The following is an 18,009-nucleotide window of genomic DNA, read 5'->3' on the forward strand; positions in this document are numbered from 1 at the left end:
GCCATTTAGGACAGAGATGAGGAGGAATTTCTTCACCCAGAGAGTGGTGAACCTGTGGAATTCTCTACCACAGAAGGCAGTTGAGGCCAATTCATTAAATATATTCAAGAAGGAGTTAGATATATTTCTTAAGGCTAAAGGGATCAAGGGATATGGGGAGAAGGCAGGGACAGGGTACTGAACTTGAATGATCAGCCATGATCGCATTGAATGGTGGAGCAGGCTCGAGAGGCTGAATGGCCTATTCCTGCTCCTATCTTCTACATAAGAACATAAGAACATAATAAATAGGAGCAGGAGTAGGCCAATCGGCCCCTCGAGCCTGCTCCGCCATTCAATAAGATCATGGCTAATCTGATCCTCAGAATCACAGAATCACAGAAACCCCACAGTGCAGATAGAGGCCATTTCGGCCCATCGAGCCTGCACCGACACATATCCCACCCGATCCCCGTAACCCCTACACCAACACATATCCCACCCTATCCCTGTAACCCCACGTATTTAATCCCCCCAACACTAAGGGTCAATTTTTTATCATAGCCAATCAACCTAACCCGCACATCATAGCCAATCAACCTAACCCGCACATCCTAACTGCCAATCTACTATCACAGAACCATCTCCTGAATCTAACAGAATTAGACACATGAAATAGGAGCAGGATCAGGCTACACGGCCCCTGGGCCTGCTCCGCTACCCACAGGGCCATGTCCGATCCGAACCTAGACTCATGTCCAAATTCCTGCCCGCTCCCCGCAACCCTTAATTCCCTTTACTTCTAGGAAACTGTCTATTTCTGTTTTAAATTTATGTAATGATGTAGCTTCTACAGCCTTTTGGGGCAGCATATTCCATGGACCTACCACCCTCTGAGTGAAGTAGTTCCTCCTCATCTCAGTTTTGAAAGAGCAGCCCCTTATTCTAAGACTATGCCCCCTAGTTCTAGTTTCACCCATCATCAGGAACATCCTCCCTGCATCCACCCGATCCAACCCCTTCACAATCTTATATGTTTCAATAAGATCACCTCTCATTCTTCTGAACTCGAATGAGTAGAGTCCCAACCTCTCCTCATATGTCCATCCCCTCGTCCCCTCCATGTTTCTATAGCGCGATGAGATCTTTTACATCCACTTGAGAGAGCAGTTTAACGTCTCATCCGAAAGACGGCACCTCCAACAGTGCAGCACTCCCTCAGCACTGCACTGGGAGTGTCAGACTAGATGTTGTGCTCAAGTCGCTGGAGTGGGACTTGAACACACAACCTTCTGACTCAGAGGCGCGAGGGCGACCACCGAGCCAAGGCTGACACCTTGTTTAGTAAGAATTGCCCATGACCCAGTTAACAATATTGCACAGAAAGCCGAGAGGAAATTGCAAAAACCCCAACCTAACCAGAACATAAGACGGGAGCCAAGTTGACATGGCAACCACAGTTAGGGCTGGGAAGGGCAGGGGACAGATGCGCAGGGAACCCACATAAAGAGGGTTCGTGGGCTTGGTAAGGAAACAAAACAGTAGACCCGTAAAAAATATTTAGAGAGTTCTCTCCTCAATCGGTTTCAGTTTAAATGCAGATAAATATATCAACCAGACATTGCAGAAGATTTGTTTTGCAGTTAACGTATCTTTAGGCACAAGTAAGGAGTGGGATGGAATACTCTACACTTGCCTGGATGAGTGCAGCTCCAACAACACTCAAGAAGCTCGACACCATCCAGGACAAAGCAGCCCGCTTGATTGGCACCCCATCCACCACCTTAAACATTCACTCCCTCCACCACCGGCGTACCGTGGCTGCAGTGTGTACCATCTACAAGATGCACTGCAGCAACTCGCCAAGGCTTCTTCGGCAGCACCTCCCAAACCCGCGACCTCTACCACGTAGAAAGACAAGGGCAGCAGTCGTATGGGAACGCTACCTCCTCCAAGTTCCCCTCCAAGCCACACACCTTCCTGACTTGGAATTATATCGTCCGATCCTTCATCGTCGCTGGGTCAAAATCCTGGAACTCCCTCCCTAACAGCACTGTGGGAGTACCTTCACCACACGGACTGCAGCGATTCAATGAGGCGGCTCACCACCACCGTCTCGAGGGCAATTAGGGATGGGCAATAAATGCTGGCCTTGCCAGCGACGCCCAGATCCCATAAGCGAATTTAAAAAAAAAGAACTACTGAGATATCTCAATTGGTAAAAGAATGTGCATCGGAGTCATACTGACCAGAAGGTCCTGGGTTTAGTCACTGGTCCACGCTGGTATAGGTATGTGGGGTTAGAGTCATAGAGTCATTGAGTTATACAGCACAGAAAGAGGCCCTTCGGCCCATCGCGTCCGTGCCGGCCATCAAGCCCTGTCTAATCTAATCCCATTTTCCAGCACTTGGTCCGTAGCCTTGCATGCTATGGCATTTCAAGTGCCCATCCAAATGCTTCTTGAATGTTGTGAGGGTTCCTGTCTCTACCACCCTTTCAGGCAGTGAGTTCCAGACTCCAACCACACTCTGGGTGAAAAAGTTTTTCCTCAAATCCCCTCTAAACCTCCTGCCCCTTACCTTGAATCTATGCCCCCTTGTTATTGACCCCTCTACTAAGGGGAAAAGTTCCTTTCTATCTACCCTATCTATGCCCCTCATAATTTTGTACACCTCAATCAGGTCCCCCCTCAGCCTTCTCTGCTCCAAGGAAAACAACCCCAGCCTGTCCAGTCTCTCTTCATAGCTGAAGCGCTCCAGCCCAGGTAACATCCTGGTAAATCTCCTCTGCACCCTCTCCAAAGCAATCACATCTTTCCTATAGTGTGGCGACCAGAACTGCACACAATACTCCAGCTGTGGCCTCACCAGCGTTTTGTACAGCTCCATCATAACCTCCCTGCTCTTATATTCTATGCCTCGGCTAATGAAGGCAAGTATCCCATATGCCTTTTTAACCACCTTATCCACATGTTCTGCTGCCTTCAGGGATCTATGTACATGCACACCAAGGTCCCTCTGATCCTCTGTCTTTCCTAGGGTCTTACTATTCATTGTGTATTCCTTTGCCTTGTTAGTCCATCCAAAATGCATCACCTCACACTTTTCAGGGTTAAATTCCATTTGCCACTGTTCTGCCCATCTGACCAACCCATCTATATCGTCCCGCAGACTGAGGCTACCCTCCTCGCTATTTACCACCCCACCAATTTTCGTGTCATCTGCGAACTTACTGATCATACCTTTTACATTCACATCCAAATCATTAATGTAGACCACAAACAGCAAGGGACCCAGCACCGATCCCTGCAGTACCCCACTGGACACAGGCTTCCAGTCACAAAAACAACCTTCCACCATCACCCTCTGCCTTCTGCCACTAAGCCAGTTTTGGATCCAATGTGCCAAGGCACCCTGGATCCCATGGGCTCTTACCTTCCTGACCAGTCTCCTATGCGGGACTTTATCAAAAGCCTTACTGAAATCCATGTAAACCACATCCACTGCACTACCCTCATCCACACACCTAGTCACCCCCTCGAAAAATTCAATCAAATTGGTCAGACATGATCTTCCCTTGACAAAGCCATGCTGGTTATCCCTAATTAATCCTTGCCTCTCCAAGTGGAGATTAATTCTGTCCCTCAGAATTTTTTCCAGTAATTTCCCTACCACTAATGTTAGGCTCACTGGCCTGTAATTCCCTGGTTTATCCCTACTACCCTTCTTGAATAATGTACTACATTAGCTGTTCTCCAGTCCTCTGGCACATCCTCTGTGGCCAGAGAGGTTCTGAAAATTTGTGTCAGAGCCCCTGCAATCTCCTCCTTTGCCTCACATAGTAGCCTGGGATACATCTCGTCCGGGGCTGGGGATTTACCCACTTTTAAGCTTGCTAAAACCGCTAGCATCTCCTCCCTCTTGATGCTAATATGTTCAAGTATATCACAGTCCCCCTGCCCGATTTCTATGTCCACATCGTCCTTCTCCATAGTGAACACAGATGCAAAAAATTCATTTAAAACCCCACCTACATCTTCTGGCTCTACACACAGCTTGCCACTTTGGTCCCTAATGGGCCCTACTCTTTCCCTAGTTATCCTCTTGCCCTTAATATACTTATAAAACACCTTAGGATTTTCCTTTATTTTGCTCGCCAGTGTTATTTCATGGCCCCTCCTCGCTCTCCTAATTTCTTTTTAAAATATCCCCCTGCACTTTTTATACTCCTCTAGGGCTTCCTCTGTCTTTAGTCCTTTGTATCTGCCAAAAGACCCCCTTTTTTTCCTAATCCATTCTCGTATATCCCTTGACATCCAAGGTTCCCTGGGCTTGTTGGTCCCACCCTTGACCTTTACGGGAACATGTTGCTATTGTACTCTCTCAATTTCCTTTCTGAAAGACTCCCATTGCTCCGATGTGGATTTTCCTTCAAGTAGCTGATCCCAGTCCACATTGGCCAGATCCTGCCTTATCATATTAAAATCGGCCTTCCCCCAATTTAGAACCTTTATTTCCTGTCCATCCTTGTCCTTTTCCATGACTACCTTAAATCTCACCGAATTATGGGTTGGTCGGTCCTCTACAATTAACCAATATGCCCTTGAGCTGGAGATGCCCAAACAAGCCAGCATTCCTTGTCTTGATCTAGTGACCCTTCTTGAAAGGTGCAAGGTGAAGACATGGGCTTGGCAGTGGAGGTTCCTCAAACTACCATTATGGACCATCGAGCTAATCCCAAATTCCAGGAGGCTATCGTACACCATTCCATCTTTCTGAGTATCCATCCAATTTGCGCTTCCATTTACTGGCACATTGCACTGCCTCTACTTACCCGGGCAGTCTAGTTCATGCATTCACTCCTCTCTGTGCAAAGTCATTATATGGAAACCTCCCAACTTCCTTCTCATGTTTAAGTCCGTGGCTCCTCTCCCAGAGTATGTGACGATCTCAATCACATGAGGAGGGCTGAAGAGTGTTGAAGTCTTTTAGGGGGAAAAATTCAGTTGTTTGCGCCTCCCGTTAGCACCTTAAGAGGGCGCCAATTGGGGCGCAAAGCAACTAGAGGCGATGTTTGTGCCGCTCCCGAAATTAACTAGACATTTTGCGGCGGCGCTAAACACTACCGCCACGATCTCCTGCGCTGGCAGATCGTGACGTCAGTTGAGTCTGCAACGTCTCGGTAGCGCCCCGGACCGGATATTGAGTGGTGCCCCCTAGCAACGACAGGTTGAGGGGAGCGTTTTGCTGTCAGAAAGGGACTGGGGGAGCGCTATTTAAAGGCGACCACTTCCTGCCTTTTTTTGTCGATGACATTTTTGCACCACGCATTCTGAGAGAGAGAGAGAGAGACTTCTGGAGAGATTCAACGCTGTGTGAAGGAGTTTTGGGGACTGAGCAGCACTTTGCAGGTTTATTTGGATTTGCCCTTCCTTGCTTCGCCAGCGCTCTGAGGTAGCGCCTCGCTCCTTGGCCTTTGCGCCTTAAGACAGGTGTGAAGCGCCTGATTTAGCGCTCCAATCACTTCCAGAGGCGATAAAAGCTAAGTTTGCTGTTGGAGGCGATAATTAGCGCCAGGCGCTAAACTCTGCGCACCGCCAATAATGGCGCCCCAATGGGGCGATACCGAATTTTTCCCCCACAGCCTCTTCAATAAGATGTGCCCTGCATCCCAGAGTCAACATTGCGCATTTCCATAGCCCCTCCTTATAACTCAGGTGCCTCATTCCGGGTACCAATTTAGTCGCCCTTTTGCTGCACCATCCCCGAAGTAAAGATTTCCCGACTGCAGTCTTGCAAACAGAATGGTCGGCAGCCAGACAGCTGGGGCTGGATTAATGTACAAACTCAAGTTTTGGCCGGTCACCTCCATCCTTTAATATTTTTAAATTCTCACCCTCGTGTTCAAATTCCTTCAGGGCCTTGCTCCTCCTTATCTCTGTAACCTACAACCTTCTGAGAATTCTACGGTCCACCAACTCTGCCCTCTTGTGCATCCTCCACTTCCTTTGGCCCGTGCCTTCAGCCACCTAGACACTAAGCTCTGAAATTCCCTTCCCCAAACCTCTTTGGCTCTCTACCTCTCTCCATTAAGCCACTGGGCCGGATTTTCCGATCGGAGGCTTCCTGCGGGCGGATGCCTCCAATCGGGAAAAATCTACGCACTTACTTTCTGGCTCCGTAGGTCCCGAGGCTTGCGATCCTGGGCCTCTCCTGGTCTGCGCACGCGGAGGCCCAGGTATCCCAGGGGCGCAGGCAGTTCGCAAGCATCCTTGGGATCATGTGGGTCTTGGGGAACCAATCAAAGAAGGGAATCCCCCTTCACACTTTTTTGACAGGTCTCTCCGCACCGATCTGTCAAAAGTATGAATGGGAATCACGTTAAAAAACACAGTTAAACATTAAATAAATTCTTTTTTAAATCACATATTTAAAATTAGTTGAAATTACATTAAATTAAATATTTTAAACAAAAATGTAATTTTTTGAAAAAAATAATTAAAGTTTTTTACGGGGCTAAAAATAAACGTAACTTTTTTTTAAAGTATTTTTAAATTATAAATGCGTGAAATGTTTTAATTTTTTTAAGCTCTTGTGCTGGTAGAAGCAGGCCTTATGCTTGCTTTGACCAGGTGTAAGATTTTTAAAGGTTTTCAGCGGGCGGAGGTTGGGCAGGAAGCGGAACTCTCCGCCCGCGGAGGCCCTTCTCCCGGGCAGGCGGAGGATTGGTCAAGAGGATTCTTCACAGATCGCAAGTGTCGGGTTTTAGCGCATGCACTTCGCTCGCCTGAAACCGGCACTTGCGAGGCACCGCTTACACACCACGTGGGGGGTCGGAATATCTGGCCCACTGTTTAAAACCTACCAAGCTTTTGGTCACCTGTCCCAGTGTCTCCTTCTTTGGTTGGGTGTCAACATTTGTTTGATAATGCTCCTGTGAAAGAGTCTTGGGATGTTTTACTACATTAAATGCATAATGTAAATGAACGGCGTGGTTGTTGTTCTCATTGAAGTATACAAAATTATTACAGGGCTTGATAGGGTGGATGCTGGGAGAATGTTTCCCTTGGCTGGGGAGTCTAGAACCAGGGGCCACAGCCTCAGGATAAAGGGTAGGCCATTCAGGACTGAGATGAGAAGAAATGTCTTCACACAGAGGGTGGTGAATCTTTGGAATTCTCTACCCCAGAGGGCTGTGGAGGCTCAGTCATTGGGTATATTCAAAACAGAAGTCGATAGATTTCTGACTAGTAAGGGCATCAAGGGATATGGCGATAGGGCCGGTGAATGGAGTTGAGGCAGAAGATCAGCCATGATCTCATTGAATGGCGGAGCAGGCTCGAGGGGCCGAATGGCCGACTCCTGCTCCTATTTCTTATGTTCTTATATCCAGGATTGATTAATCAATCTACAAGGTGAAATAAAGCCTCTTATGGATGGAAGCATAGAAAAGATAAAACACAATACAATGCCCTTCAGAGAAAAAACAGTTCTGTGCACAATTTTCTGTATTACAAAAAAGATATAGCAGCACTGGAGAAAGTTACAAAAAAGATTTACAAGAATGATACTAGAACTGAGAGAGCCCAACTATCAGGAATCCCTGAAAAGGTTGGAGCCCTTTTCTCTAGGAAAAGAGAAGGCTGAGAGGTGAACTACCAAAGGTCTTTAAGATGAAGAAGGGCTTCAATAGGGTAGACGTTGTGGGGGGAGTCCAAAACTGGTGAGAACGTGGAACACACTACCACAGGGAGTAGTTGAGGTGAACAGCAGAGATGCATTTAAGGGGAAGCTAGACAAACACATGAGGGAGAAAGGAATAGTAGGATACTCTGATAGGGTGAGATGAAGTAAGGTGGGAGGAGGCTCGTGTGGAGCATAGGCCAGTTGGGCCGAATGGCCTGTTTCTGTACTGTACGTCTATGTATGTTTGTCATAACAACAGCTCATGTGGTATTGAACTATCTTGGTTTATATCCAGCCATCTAATCTCCAACCACATTCCCAACCAGATAGTTATTCAGCTACTGTTAACATAGGATGTGCAGCACAGAAACAGGCCATTCGGGCCAACTGGTCCGTGCTGACGTTTATGCTCCACCCGAGCCCCTCTTCACCTCATCCTATTCCTTATCTAGCTTCCCCTTCAATGCATGTTCGGAGGAGTTACTCAAACGAGCGGCAACTGCTGTTGCTGGTCGCCCGATCCACATTTACTATCTGTGGGGGAAGGTTTTCTGTTGACCTGTAACGTTACCTGAGGCGTGCTCATTTTCTGTTTAATCTGTTTCCCCTTTACATTTAGGCGGGTGAAACGACTGATCAAAGATCGCCCAAGGAAGAAGACGATAGCCATTTCTTTGGTTTCATCTGTAATTGGGCCTCCAACATCAACGATAAATGTCACACATATAAAGACGGAAGCAACGTCAGTGAACTTTCTGTAATAGTGAGTCTTCTCAGTGCTTAGTTTAGTGGTGGCCTGTCGTTGGGTACTTTGGTTCATTGGCCTCTGGTTAATCCATACCCTGCTCACAGGGCCACTTGTTTTAGATGGCATGCTCCACTCAGACTCTTTTCTCAGGGCCCAGCAGGGTCACAGTGAAGAACACTTACAGAGGATTGCATAGGATATACGACACAGAAACAGGCCATTCGGCCCAACCAGTCCATGTCGGTGTTTATGCTCCACTCGAGCCTCCTCCCATCTTTCCTCATTTAAATCTATCAGCATAACCCTCAATTCCCTTCTCCCTCATATGCTTATCTAGCCTCCCCTTAAATGCATCTATACTATTGGCTTCAACCATTCCCTGTGGTAGCGAGTTCCACATTCTCACCACTCTCTGGGTAAAGAAGTTTATTCTGAATTCCCTGTTTGATTTCTTGGTGACTATCTTATATTGATGGCCTTTAGTTTTGCTCTTCCCACAAGGGGAAACAATCTCTCTGTATCCACTCTATCAAAACTTCTCATAATTTTAAAGACCTCTATTAGGTCAGCCCTCAGAAGAGACCCAGCCTGTTCATCCTTTCCTGATAGATATAACCTCGCATTTCTGGTGTCATCCTTGTAAATCTTTTTTGCACCCTCTCCAGTGCCTCTATATCCTTTTTATAATAGACCAGAATTGTGCACAATACTCTCTAAGTGTGGTCTAACCAAGGTTCAATACAAGTTCAGCAGAACTTCTCTACTTTTCAATTCTATCCCTCTAGAAATAAACCCTAGTGCTTGGTTTGCTCTTTTTATGGCCTTGCTAACCTGTGTCACTACTTTCAGTGATTTGTACTCCCAGATCCCTTTGCTGTTGTACCCCATTGAGATTCTTATTTTTCAAGTAATATGCGACTTCAGTGATCAACAGGCTACTGTACCCATCACTGGCTGAAGGGGTCCTGAAGGAAGGCTGCTCCCTGCTGGTTGAATGCAGAGGATATCTTGAGGTACTTCACGTAGCTGCCAAGTCCAAGAGCAGCCCAACCACCTCAGGAACATAGGAACAGAGTAGGCCATTCAGCATCTATCCTCTGGTCCAGACCCAACTTATACTCTGCGGGCTCTGCACCCTGTTTCAGTTGGACCATGCCACCCCAGACCCTGCACCTATTCCATGGATTACGTCAGCCTGTCCCAACCTAGAACCTGCCTATATTACATTGACTGTCCTCACCCTGCAGCAGCCATGGGCTCTGCACCAATCAGGACATGTGGGAGTTGGACCTGAGCTACACCAGCTGTCTTTTTATGGGTAATACCCAACCTGAGACAATGTTGGAACTAGCCTGAAACTAGCTGATGCCCATGGGCTCTCCCGAACCGGGGGCATGAGAGAGCTGGATCAGGCCTGTCCCTCACTGCCGGTTGCTAAACTACAGCAGCTCACACCCAGCCTGTGTCGCTTGGGATGTGGCTAGTGCCCGCTTGCTAAGGACGCAGCTGGGCTACGGCACTCTATATCATCCAGCATCCCCAATCTGAACCGGCAGCTAACCTTTGAGGAGATCACAAGGGCAGTGTTTGCTTCCTCCACAGGATGTCTCACTCAACGTCAACCGCATTATCCAAAACACCTCCGAGTGGAAGAGAATGGAGAAGAGGGAGCGGAAGAACGCTGCAGCATTACTCCTGGACAGTATGGAGAGCTCTGTGATAGTGGCTGCAGTAAAGATGGACAAACAGACATACAACTTAGAAGCAGCTAATCTAGGTAAGGTTTCACCAAAGAACTTGTAATCCTTTGTCCGATCTTGGTAAACACAGTGCTTAATGGGAGTCATGCAGATCAGAAGGTCCCGGATTGACTACTCTGCTTAGATAGCAGGAGTAGAGGGTTGAACAATTGATTGCCACTTCTCTTGACTAGAGGAGGGGATATTCAGTCATGATTACCATGCCCTGTTAAAGCAGGATTGGCATTTACAGGAAACTCTTGTTTAAACGGCACCTAAATATTCGGAATTCTCTATTAACCGGCAAAATTCTCACTCCGAAAACAACACCTCAATAACCGGCAATGTTGCCGAGTCCGAGTCTCCCGCGGTGGCCGAGTTAGTCAGTGGGGGTAGTTCTCCAAACTGCCACTACTCGGCTTCTTGGCGCTGTCGGAAGTCCGAACACCTCAATAACAGGAGTCTGACTCTCCTGCGCTGCCGGTAGTCTCTTCTGATCCACCATTTTACAGGGGTACTGTGTGTCTCCCACGCTGCTGGTAGTCATTGCATTGCATTAACCTCAACTGGCAGTACTGCACTTAATCAAACATCTTCCACCATCCATTTAACACAACATTCTGTAGGTGAGTACCCAATTACTGTATACTGCACATTTCTTGATTTTTTAATTTTTCTTTGTTAAAAATAGCCTCGGTAGAAAACCCTCTCCGCAATCTGGAATTTTTGATCAACCGGCAACACGCCGGTCCCGTCGGTGCCGGATACCAAAGAGTTTCCTGTAAATAGACATCCCAAAGTGCTCTGCAACTTTTAAACGAAGGTTCACGAGATTGATTCCTGGGATGGCGGGACTGTCGTATGAGAAGAGATTGAGTAAACTAGGACTATATTCTCTTGAACTCAGAAGAATGATAGGGCCGGTGAATGGAGTTGAGGCAGAAGATCAGCCATGATCTCATTGAATGGCGGAGCAGGCTTGAAGGGCCGAATGGCTGACTCCAACCCCTATTTCTTATGTTCTTATGTCACTGTTGCAACGTAGGAAACCTAGCAGCCAATCTGTGCATAGCAAGATCCCACAAACAGCAACATGATGATGACCAGATCATCTGTTTTAGTGATGTTGTTTGAGGGATAAATATTGGCCAGGACACCGGGGAGAACTCCCCCCGCTCTTCTTCAAAATAGTGCCATGGGAACTTTTACGTCCACCTGAGAGGGCAGACAGGGCCTCGCTTTAACATCTCATCCAAAAGACGGCAGTTCTGTCTGAGAGAGTGCTGGGCTGTACTGTCTACCTAGATTTTGTGCCCAAGTCCTCTGGTGTGAGGACTTGAACCCATGACCTTCTGACTCAGGCTGGCAAGAGTGCTACCCACTGAGCCACGGCTAACTGTTGCCAGCCAGTGAGCTCAGCTGTCAAAATTAGCTGAGGAAATTGTCAGGCTCAGATGTGATGTGCCCCACCATTGACTAGCCTGCCGCCTGTTATAAATCTCATCATCATCAAGAAACTACATGAAATAATGCTGGACGGCCAGCTGGTGGCGCCGTCCAAGGAGTATAAATACTCGGGCGTGGGCCCAGCTTGCCAGGGACATTTTGTAAGACAAGGAACTAGTGAAGTACAACTAGACCTCCATGTTCTGAAACAAGTTGATTAAAGCCTTGCTTTACACTCAAACCAAATGCGTAGTGAGTTTTATTACGTCACCGCCCGTACCTATTCAGGCTCGTGAATGAATATTAGTCACATGGCTGAGGTACCACTGAATAGCCATGATCTCATTGTTTGGCGGAACAGGCTTGAGGGGCTAAATGGCCTAATCCTGTTCCTACCAGAGGGTTGCATTGGATCCTGGTCCAAAGGTCCTCAGGAGGAATTGATCCCAATGACTCCTGTTTTGTTTTGTTGGGAAATTGCAGCACCCCCCCCCCCCCCCGCCCCACCCCACCATTTGGCGCTGCACTCCTGATAGGATAGCTGAGGTTTGGTGCTCTGCATTACCTCACGTTCTATTAATAGCAACACCTAAGGACAACAGTCTAACCCCTGAATTCCCGCTGGCCACTGATCCTGGTGTTAGGGCCATGATCCACACACTGGGACCCTCTGCCGCTGACCCCTGTATGGATAGGAGGAAGAGTCCTTACTTGAAATATTCCCATCAATACAATACAATAATACAATACAAATCGCTTTATTGGCATGATAAGGTACATCTTATGTTGCCAAAGCATCAAAATACATTTATGGTTGAACACATAAACGCGGTTCCATTCATACAGTGTATAAACAGGTATCTCCCTGAGTTTATAAATATATTTTCGCCTTGTTTATATATACTCTTGTCTTAGTTTACTGGTTGTCCCTCTGTTCATGGCAAGCTGTAACATAGTGTGCCGCCAGTGTTACACAGTTTCTCTCCTCCCCCATCAAGTGTCTCCACCACAAGGGGCACATCTAAGGTTTTTCTCCACAGCACAGAGCAAGGCAACAGCAGCAAAGCCCCACCAACAGCCTCAGTCTTGTTGTCAAGGCCTATCAACCCCCTTGTCTGAGTCTTCAAGGGTCCAGGCGAAGAGCCAGGCCTGGATCCCCAGGTCAGCCTCACAGTTCATGAGGCTGGTTCATAAGAACCTAAGGACATAAGAATTATGAGCAGGAGTAGGCCATACGGCCCCTTGAGCCTGCTCCGTCATTCAATAAGATCATGGCTGATCATCGACTCAACTCCACTTTCCCGCCTGATCTCCATAATCCCTTGATTCCCCTAGAGTCCAAAAATCTATCGATCGCAGCCTTGAATATACTCAAAGACTCAGCATTCACAGCCCTCTGGGGCAGAGAATTCCAAAGATTCACAACCCGCTGAGTGAAGAAATTCCTCCTCATCTCAGTCTTAAATGGCCTACCCCTTATCCTGAGACTATGCCCCCTAGTTCTAGACACTCCAGCCAGGGGAAACAACCTCTCAGCATCTACCCTGTCAATCCCCTTCAGAATCTTATATGTTTCTGTGATGAAATATTCCATTCATCACTCATCAGTATTTCTCTGCCTGTGACTGTGGTTGGTTTCAGTTTCATTTCCATTGTATTGTACTGTGTGTAGGGCTCCGCCCATACCTGGCTCCTATGTAAGCTGGCCCAGCCTGCAGCACATCCAGTACGGCAGACCTCTGGATGGAAGATACATTCTCCTCTGTGTGTTACCTTCTAAGTCAATAAAAGCCTTGTTTTGTTTCGCTAACATCGAGTCTCGGATTTATTGAGGCACATCAGTTTCAATGAGATCACCTCTCATTCTTCTAAACTCCAGAGAGTATCGGCCCAATCTACACAATCTCTCATCATAGGACAGCCCCCTCATCCCAGGAATCAATCTAGTGAACCTTCGTTGCACCGCCTCCAAGGCAAGTATATCCTTCTTTCTCTCAGTAAACTGACCATCCAGTGGATCCTGGGCTAGGGCTGAGAAAATCACTAGCCCGGGAAGCCCCACCCCTGGCCCCACCCCCTCTGTTGACCTAGCTCTGGGAAGATGGAAGTTCCAGCCCAAACAAGTCCCCATGGAGACGGGCAGTGAAGGCTGGGACCCAGTGTATCCAGGCCCCAGCCTAATGCCCAGGCCTAATTCATTGCACCCTCTAGTGTGCGCCAGAAGGTCTGTGGAAATTCAGCAAGCATCTTCTTCTAAATGTGCTTTTGGGACTTTAAAAAAAAAAACATTTTGGCCTCTCTCTCAATCAGTTCTATACGTTCCAAGACCAGAAGGTCAGCCTAGGCCCATCACAAAGGGCCTGAGAATAGTGGACAGATACAAAACATAATCAAACAAGGCTAATGGAATGTTGGCCCTTATCCTAAGAGAGCTGGAATAGAAAGGGGTGGAAGTTATGTTCCAGCTGTACAGCGCTCGGGTTAGACCCCATCTGGAGCACGCTATTCAGTCCTGGGCACCGTACCTCAGGAAGGATATATTGGCCTTGGATGGAGTGCAGTGCAGATTCACCAGAATGATACTGGGGTTAAAAGGGTTATATTGTGTAAACAGATTGCTTAGACTAGGCTTGTATTCCCTTGAAGATTAAGGGGTGATCTAATTGAGGTGTTTAAGATGATTAAAGGATTTGATCGGGTAGAGAGAGAGAAACTATTTCCTCTGGTGGGGGGAGTCCAGAACAACTTAAAATTAGAGCCAGGCTGTTCAGGGGTGATGTCAGATACATAGAAACATAGAAGATAGGAGCAGGAGTAGGCCATTCAGCCCCTCGAGCCTGCTCCGCCATTCAATGAGATCATGGCCGATCATCCAAATTCAGTACCCTGTCCCTGCTTTCTCCCCATATCCCTTGGTCCCTTTAGCCTTAAGAAATATATCCAACTCCTTCTTGAATATATTTAATGAATTGGCCTCAACTGCCCTGTGTGGCAGAGAATTCCACAGGTTCACCACTCTCTGGGTGAAGAAATTCCTCCTCCTCTCTGCCCTAAATGGCCTACCCCTTATCCTTAGACTGTGACCCCTGGTTCTGGACTCCCCCTCCATCGGGAACATCCTTCCTGCATCTAGTCTGTCTAGTCCTGTTAGAATTTGATAAGTTTCAATGAGATCCCCTCTCATTCTTCTAAACTCCAGCGAGTATAAGCCCAATCGACCCAATCTCTCCTCATACCTCATTCCTGCCATCCCAGGTATCAGTCTGGTGAATCTTCGCTGCACTCCCTCCATGGCAAGAACATCCTTCCTCAGATAAGGCGACCAAAACTGCACACAATACTCCAAGATGTGGTCTCACCAAGGCCCTGTACAACTGCAGCAAGACATCCTTGTCAGGAAGCACTTCTTCACACAAAGGGTGGTGGAAATCTGGAACTCTCTCCCCCAAAAAGCTGTTGAGGCTGGGGTTCAATTGAAAATTTCAAAACTGAGATTGATAGACTTTTGTTACAAAGGGTATTAAGGATTATGGAACCAGGGCAGGCAAATGGAGTTAAGATACAGATCAGCCATGGTCCAATTGAGTGGTGAAACAGGCTCGAGGGGCTGAATGGCCTCCTCACTTCTTTTGTTTATCCTAGAATAGGATCAATGAGTCCAGTATTATCTAGAATAGAAACAAAAGCTGCTGGAAATACTCAGCAGGTCAGGCAGCATCCGTAGAGAGAGAAACAGAGTTAATGTTTCAGGTCAATGATCTTTCATCAGATCTAGAATAGGTTTTATTTAGAGTACATGCTCATCAACTTATACTGAGTGAACCATGTTTCAGGGTTCAGTTATGGTGGGCTACATACTAAGAGTTAAAACGAAGAAGGAACATTTGCAAACCATACTGAATGTTATCAGTTGTTATTGACATTTCATTTCAGGTCTCCAAATCCAACTTCTTCAATGTGAAAACATCACAATAAATGGAACTGTGACAGTATTTGCTAAAGGAAATGAGATGGACTTTAACTGGGAAACGAAACGATGTAAAGGTACCATTTTTAATCACTTTTCTATAGCAACTGTCCATCCTGCACAGGTCAAATACCATAGCCCGAAACCTATCAATGGGCCTTGTGACTGAGGCAGTGGGCCCAAGCCTATCAATGGGCTTTGTGACTAATGCAATGGGCCGAAGCCTATCAATGGGCCTTGTGACTAATGCAGTGGGCCGAAGCCTATCAATGGGCCTTGTGACTCAGGCTGTGGGCCCAGCCTAACAATGGGCCTTGTGACTAATGCAGTGGGCCGAAGCCTATCAATGGGCCTTGTGACTAATGCAGTGGGCCGAAGCCTATCAATGGGCCTTGTGACTAAGGCAGTGGGCCCAAGCCTATCAATGGGCCTTGTGACTGAGGCAGTGGGCCCAAGCCTAACAATGGGCCTTGTGACTCAGGCTGTGGGACCAGCCTAACAATGGGCCTTGTGACTAATGCAATGGGCCCAATCCTATCACTGGGCCTTGTGACTAAGGCAGTGGGCCCAAGCCTATCAATGGGCCTTGTGACTGAGGCAGTGGGCCCAAGCCTAACAATGGGCCTTGTGACCCAGGCTGTGGGCCCAGCCTAACAATGGGCCTTGTGACTAATGCAATGGGCCCAATCCTATCACTGGGCCTTGTGACTAAGGCAGAGGGCCCAAGCCTAACAATGGGCCTTGTGACTGAGGCAGTGGGCCCAAGCCTATCAATGGGCCTTGTGACTAAGGCAGTGGGCCCCAGCCTATCAATGGGCCTTGTGACTAAGGCAGTGGGCCCAAGCCTATCAATGGGCCTTGTGACTAAGACAGTGGGCCCAAGCCTAACAATGGGCCTTGTGACTAAGGCAGTGGGCCCAAGCCTATCAATGGGCCTTGTGTCTAGGACAGTGGGCCCAAGGCTAACAATGGGCCTTGTGACTAAGGCAGTGGGCCCAAGCCTATCAATGGGCCTTGTGACTAAGGCAGTGGGCCCAAACCTAACAATGGGCCTTGTGACTAAGGCAGTGGGCCCAAGCCTATCAATGGGCCTTGTGACTAAGGCAGTGGGCCCAAGGCTAACAATGGGCCTTGTGACTAAGGCAGTGGGCCCAAGCCTATCAATGGGCCTTGTGACTAAGGCAGTGGGCCCAAACCTAACAATGGGCCTTGTGACTAAGGCAGTGGGCCCAAGCCTATCAATGGGCCTTGTGGCTAAGGCTGTGTGCCCAAGCCTATCAATGGGCCTTGTAACTAAGGCTGTGTGCCCAAGCCTATCAATGGGCCTTGTGACTCAGGCTGTGGGCCCAAGCCTAACAATGGGCCTTGTGACTCAGGCTGTGGGCCCAGCCTAACAATGGGCCTTGTGACTAATGCAATGGGCCCAATCCTATCACTGGGCCTTGTGACTAAGGCAGAGGGCCCAAGCCTAACAATGGGCCTTGTGACTGAGGCAGTGGGCCCAAGCCTATCAATGGGCCTTGTGACTAAGGCAGTGGGCCCAAGCCTATCAATGGGCCTTGTGACTAAGGCAGTGGGCCCCAGCCTATCAATGGGCCTTGTGACTAAGGCAGTGGGCCCAAGCCTATCAATGGGCCTTGTGACTAAGACAGTGGGCCCAAGCCTAACAATGGGCCTTGTGACTAAGGCAGTGGGCCCAAGCCTATCAATGGGCCTTGTGTCTAGGACAGTGGGCCCAAGGCTAACAATGGGCCTTGTGACTAAGGCAGTGGGCCCAAGCCTATCAATGGGCCTTGTGACTAAGGCAGTGGGCCCAAACCTAACAATGGGCCTTGTGACTAAGGCAGTGGGCCCAAGCCTATCAATGGGCCTTGTGACTAAGGCAGTGGCCCCAAGCCTAACAATGGGCCTTGTGACTAAGGCAGTGGGCCCAAGCCTATCAATGGGCCTTGTGACTAAGGCAGTGGCCCCAAGCCTATCAATGGGCCTTGTGACTAAGGCAGTGGGCCCAAACCTAACAATGGGCCTTGTGACTAAGGCAGTGGCCCCAAGCCTAACAATGGGCCTTGTGACTAAGGCAGTGGGCCCAAGGCTAACAATGGGCCTTGTGACTAAGGCAGTGGGCCCAAGCCTATCAATGGGCCTTGTGACTAAGGCAGTGGGCCCAAACCTAACAATGGGCCTTGTGACTAAGGCAGTGGCCCCAAGCCTAACAATGTGCCTTGTGGCTAAGGCAGTGGGCCCAAGCCTATCAATGGGCCTTGTGGCTAAGGCTGTGTGCCCAAGCCTATCAATGGGCCTTGTAACTAAGGCTGTGGGCCCAGCCTATCAATGGGCCTTGTGACTCAGGCTGTGGGCCCAGCCTAACAATGGGCCTTGTGACTAAGGCTGGTAAGTGAGTCTATGGGAATTATCATGGATACAAAAAAATGCCTTTGGCCATT

At 48.2% G+C, this 18,009-nt stretch overlaps 1 protein-coding gene across 2 annotated transcripts in view; it reads left to right on the forward strand.

The window, feature by feature from the left end:
• Positions 1-18,009, forward strand: part of LOC147097607 (adhesion G protein-coupled receptor E3-like) — a 113,146-nt gene that overhangs the window by 18,516 nt on the left and 76,621 nt on the right. For both annotated transcript variants that reach the window (XM_085971578.1, XM_085971577.1), the window contains 3 exons: positions 8,285-8,428; positions 10,016-10,190; positions 15,532-15,642. In XM_085971578.1, the coding sequence (XP_085827704.1) occupies positions 8,285-8,428; positions 10,016-10,190; positions 15,532-15,642 (430 nt within the window). The remainder of the gene's footprint in view (positions 1-8,284; positions 8,429-10,015; positions 10,191-15,531; positions 15,643-18,009) is intronic.

Source organism: Somniosus microcephalus, chromosome 31, assembly GCF_052327205.1.
Source record: "Somniosus microcephalus isolate GS21.2 chromosome 31, FLI_Smic_1.0, whole genome shotgun sequence".
NCBI lineage: Eukaryota > Metazoa > Chordata > Chondrichthyes > Squaliformes > Somniosidae > Somniosus > Somniosus microcephalus.